The sequence below is a fragment of the Gavia stellata genome, chromosome Z (assembly GCF_030936135.1).
Source record: "Gavia stellata isolate bGavSte3 chromosome Z, bGavSte3.hap2, whole genome shotgun sequence".
NCBI classification, from domain to species: Eukaryota; Metazoa; Chordata; class Aves; order Gaviiformes; family Gaviidae; genus Gavia; species Gavia stellata.
In genome coordinates this window covers 28982840-28987257 of record NC_082637.1, presented here as the reverse complement: position 1 = coordinate 28987257, position 4418 = coordinate 28982840, and the positions used below count along the sequence as shown (strand labels likewise).

Here is a 4418-nt window from a genome sequence, read left to right as displayed (position 1 = left end):
TTTTTTTTTTTTCCTGTACATTACTGTTTTCAAGATCCTAGACCTGAGAATCTCTGAACTTTAACGGTTTAGAGACGTTATTTATCACCATTTTTTTTTTTTTTTCTTCGTGTTAAGGAGTAATGAGTAACTTTCCAACAGCATGACCCCCTGCCCGTGCAGCATCTGGGCCTGGCTTTGCATAAATACAGGTCCCGGGAGGCCCGCCGGCCGCGGCGGACGCCCCCCGAGCCCCGCTATCCCCGCGCAAAGCCCGCAGCCCCTCCGGGCGGCGTCCGCCGGGCATCCAAGCGCCGGAGGAAGGAGATACCCCGGGTCCTACCTTCGGAAAGACTCCCAAACCCTTAACAGTTAGAAATCCGCGCCGCGAAGCCGGGGGCGGCGGGCAGGGCGGCGGCGGGGGGCAGGCCGCCCCCGGCGCTCCCCAGCGAGCGGGCCAGCCCCGGCGCCGCGGCCGACTGCGAGGCGCAGCTGCTGCCCGCGCCGGGGCCGGGGCCGGCGCCGGGCCCGGGGCCCCCCCCGATGATGCTCTCGATGGAGAAGGGCGAGCGGGCCAGCGCCGCGCCGCTGCCGGGCTTGCCGGCGTGCAGCGAGGCCGCCAGCGCCGGGCCCAGCGGGTGCGCGTAGCCGAAGGGCGTCCGTGCCAGCTCCGCCGCCGGCAGCAAGGGGCCCGGCGGCGCGGCGGCGGCGGCGGCGGCGGGGGGCAGCGCCGCGCCGGGGGCGCTGCCGGGGGCGGCGGGGGGCTGGCGGGGCGGCGGGGAGGGGTGGTGGAAGGCGAAGAGGGCGGAGTGGGGGTGGTAGGGCTGGAGCTGGAGGCCGTAGCCGCAGCCGTAGGGTCCGTAGGCGCAGGGCGGCTGCTGCGGGGGCTGGGGCGGGGGCTGCGGGAGGAAGGCGGCCGGGTCCACGGCGCGCAGCAGCAGCTCGGGCGCCGGGAGCTGCTGCCGCTTGAAGCGCTTTCGGCGGCGCAGGAAGCTCCCGTTGTCGAACATGTCGGCGGACTCGGGGTCCAGCGTCCAGTAGTTGCCCTTGCCCGGGTTGCCGGGCTCCCGGGGGATCTTGACGAAGCAGTCGTTGAGGGAGAGGTTGTGGCGGATGCTGTTCTGCCAGGCGGGGAACTTCTCCCGGTAGTAGGGGAAGCGCCCGCTGATGAACTCGCAGATCTCGCTCAGCGTCAGCCGCTTCTTGGGGCTCTGCAGGATGGCCATGGTGATGAGGGCGATGTAGGAGTAGGGCGGCTTCACCAGGCTGTTCTTGCCGCCGCCACCCGCCCCGCCGCCGCCGCCGCCGCCGCCGCCGCCCGCCCCGCCGCCGCCCGCCGCCGCCTTCTGTGGGCCGCCCCGGGAGGGGGGCCGAGAGCCGCCGGCACCGTCCCCACCACCCGCCCCGCCGCCACCGCCGCCGCCGCCGCCGCCGCCGCCGCGCACGGGCGACCGCGGCAGCAGGGCGTCGTCGTGGAGGTCGCCCACATCCTCCTCGTCCTCTTCCTCCTCCTCCTCCTCGTCCTCGGCGTAGGAGCGGCGGCGGCGGCGGGGCTGCGGCTCCTCGTCGTCCTCCTCGTCGTCCTCCTCGCCCACCACATCGATGTCGGTCTCCTCAGCCAGCGCCGACGCTTCGGACATCTCCGAGCTCAGGGTCATGGCGCGGCGGCGGAGCAGCGCATCGGTGGCGGCCGGCGCGGCGCGGCGGGCGGGCGGGCGCCCTCCCCGCCGCCGCCAGGCCCCCGCGCCGCTCGGCGGAAAGCCGCCCCGCCGCCGCCGCCGCCGCTGCGGGCAGGCGGGCCGCTCCGAGCCGCGCCGGCCCCCAGCGCCGCAGCCGCCGCCGCCGCCGCTGCGCCGCGGGAGCGCTCCCGCCGCCCGCTCGGAGGCGGCGGCTGGTTTGGGGTTTGTTTCGGGGTATTTTTTGCTGCTTTTTAGATTTCTTTCTCTCTCTTTTTTCCCCCTCCCCTCCCCCTTTTTGGGGGCTTTTGGGGGGTTGGTTTTGCTCGGGGTGGGGGCTTGGGGGGGCTGTGCCGCCGCGCCTGGAAGTCGGTTCCCCCTTCTTTCTCCTCACCTCAGCCCCCAGACATTAATGGATGCGGGGCAGGAGGGAGCGCGCCTAGTCCTGGGAGGAGGAGAGGGGAGGAGGCTGGCGAGGAGGGAGGGCGGAGGGGGCGGCTTGCCGGGCCTTCGGAAAGCCGGTGAAAAGGCTGGGGCCGAGTCCCAGAGAGGGCGGCCTTCCTCCCCGCCTTATAGCGAGGGGGCCATCACATGGCTCCCAGCGTCAGAGCGCGGCGGGGCGAGCGGCGGCCCCGGGCGGCGCCGTGTCTCCCCCCCACGCGGGGCGCCTCGCCGCCAGGAGGGGCTCGGGGGGGGCGCGGGGCGGACGTCTTTAGTGGAAAAAGGGGGAAATAAAGACACACCTCCCCCCGGGGAAAAAAAAAAAAAAAATGCAAGTCTGTCCCAAAGTGCTGGAGCATCTTCCCAGGAGCCGTCCGGAGGGTGCGGGGAGCTCTGCGTCTTCCTGGGCTGCCCCCAGGGACGGCGTCCTGCTTCCCGTGGGAAGGAGGGGAAAAAAAAAAAATCAGGCCGGAGAGGGAGGTGGTGAGTTAATAAACTTCAGACTTCTATCCGCGCGATGGTTCAGAGACATCTCTCCCCCCTCCTTCCTCTTCCCCCTCCAGAGTTTAATTCACTGAAGAATGAAATCAAATATCTCTCGGTGTCGACCTCGCAAGCTCTCAAAGAACCTCCTCCAAAGCACACCGCTAATCTCACAGTTTGTTTGTAGGGCTATTGTTTTTACGGGAGAGAGGCAGCTCCCTCCATTATGGGAAACACTACCAGAGAATTAGCGTTACCTCTTTCGTATGCAAAAGAAACAATTCACCGGCCTTTAAAACGCGAATTCTGCTCGAAGTGTAGGAGCAACACCCCCGAGAAAGCGGCACAAAGGATTGCTTCCTAATTAAGTCCCACTGTTCCCAGTTTCAGGTGATAACATGCAAGGACAGAAGAAGAGCGGGGATTCCCTCTATGCGAGGGCTGGCAAGGAAAAAAACAAAACAAAACAAAACAACCGAACAACTTGCACATAAATGCAATCACCGTGGTCTGAAAAAGAAAAGCTTTGAAAATTCCCATCGCTCCCAGTTCTGGCAGGATAACCCACGATCAGGATCCGATTGGGATGGGAGGAGTACGAGAGCATTTCGTGCTCCGGCAAAAATCGTCGTGAGAACGGCGGACTGATGCCTAGCGTCCTTACGGCTCAAATCTTGCTTCTCAAACAACTCACACACACCATTTTCTTGAAATGCTTTTTCGATATATTGTCCTAATCCAAAGCTTCAAGCCACCCTGTTTCCAACCCGGTTCCATGGATTTACAGCATAATCCTTTCTACTATTTCCAAATAATCCTATTTACATTTTGTTCACTACTAAGGCGCCTGCAGAATACCACCAAAAGTTACAATAGAGAAGAAAAAAAAAAAAAAAAAGAAAAAAGAACCTCCAAACCCCGTAATTGCCTACTATTTTTTCCTGTGGAAGGATTGATAACGCTACTCGAGATTTACAGTTCACAGGAAGTAAAATGCCTCTTTGAATTAGTTTTGGGGTCCTGGGGCAAGTTACTAAAAGGAAGGCAGAAAGAGGACTTTTCCTCTCCGAGAGGTTTCTCCTCTTTACAAAGAGCTAGTATTTTTCCTTTTTACTCCCTTTTTGTTCCTTTTATTCTTGCTCTTCTCCTGGTACTTTCTGATGCGCCCGAACGTTCAAAACCATCCTAAAACCAAACCCCACGCTCTTAAATAGGAAGAACGGTGGAGTTTAAAAATTTGGGGGGAAGAACCGCTGGAGCAACAGAGCAGAACCAGAAGAGCAGGATCTGCCCGCGGTCTCCTGCTGACACCCACGCAGGACGCACCGGTGCGTCTCTGCGCGTGTGACACCGGCGGCTCTTCGGCAGCACCGGGTCCCCGGCGTGCTGGGAGGGCCCCAGCGGGGGCGCGCGTCCTCCCGGACGTGGCCGGCCGGGGTGGCCCGGGGAAGGGGGGGGGGGCTGCGGACCCCTCCGGCAGACTTGGGCGATACTGCAAGCCCTCGTCCGTCGCGGAGTGGCGGCCCGAGGGGCGTGCTTTCTGGGGCGCAGCTGAGCCAGCCCCCGCTGCGGACGACTACGACCTGGCGTTGTTGCAGCCCCGGGAGATCGCGACTTGTCGTTGCGCATCTTCCGCCCGCTCCCGTCCCGAGCCGGCAGGTGCCGTCTCAACAGGGCAAGAAAGACAAGAAGGAGGGTGAGCAGCGGCGGCACAGCCACGAGCGGCGTTTCCCCGGGTAGGACCCGCCGCCCCCGGCGGGGGTTTGTCCTGTCCCCCGCCCCGCGCCGCTCCGCTCCGCTCCCGGCGGTGCTGTGCGCGGACGGGGGATGCCACCTACC

At 64.1% G+C, this 4418-nt stretch overlaps 1 protein-coding gene across 1 annotated transcript; it reads right to left on the bottom strand.

The window, feature by feature from the left end:
* Positions 1-344: 344 nt before the first annotated feature.
* FOXD1 (forkhead box D1) lies at positions 345-1637 on the bottom strand. Its single transcript, XM_059834265.1, has one exon. The coding sequence runs from the start codon at positions 1635-1637 to the stop codon at positions 345-347; it is 1293 nt and encodes a 430-aa protein (XP_059690248.1).
* Between the last annotated feature and the right edge of the window lie 2781 nt (positions 1638-4418).

Coding starts and splice junctions, on each gene's coding strand:
- FOXD1 (XM_059834265.1), bottom strand. CDS start 1,637: ATGACCCTGAGCTCGGAGATGTCCGAAGCGTCGGCGCTGGCTGAGGAG.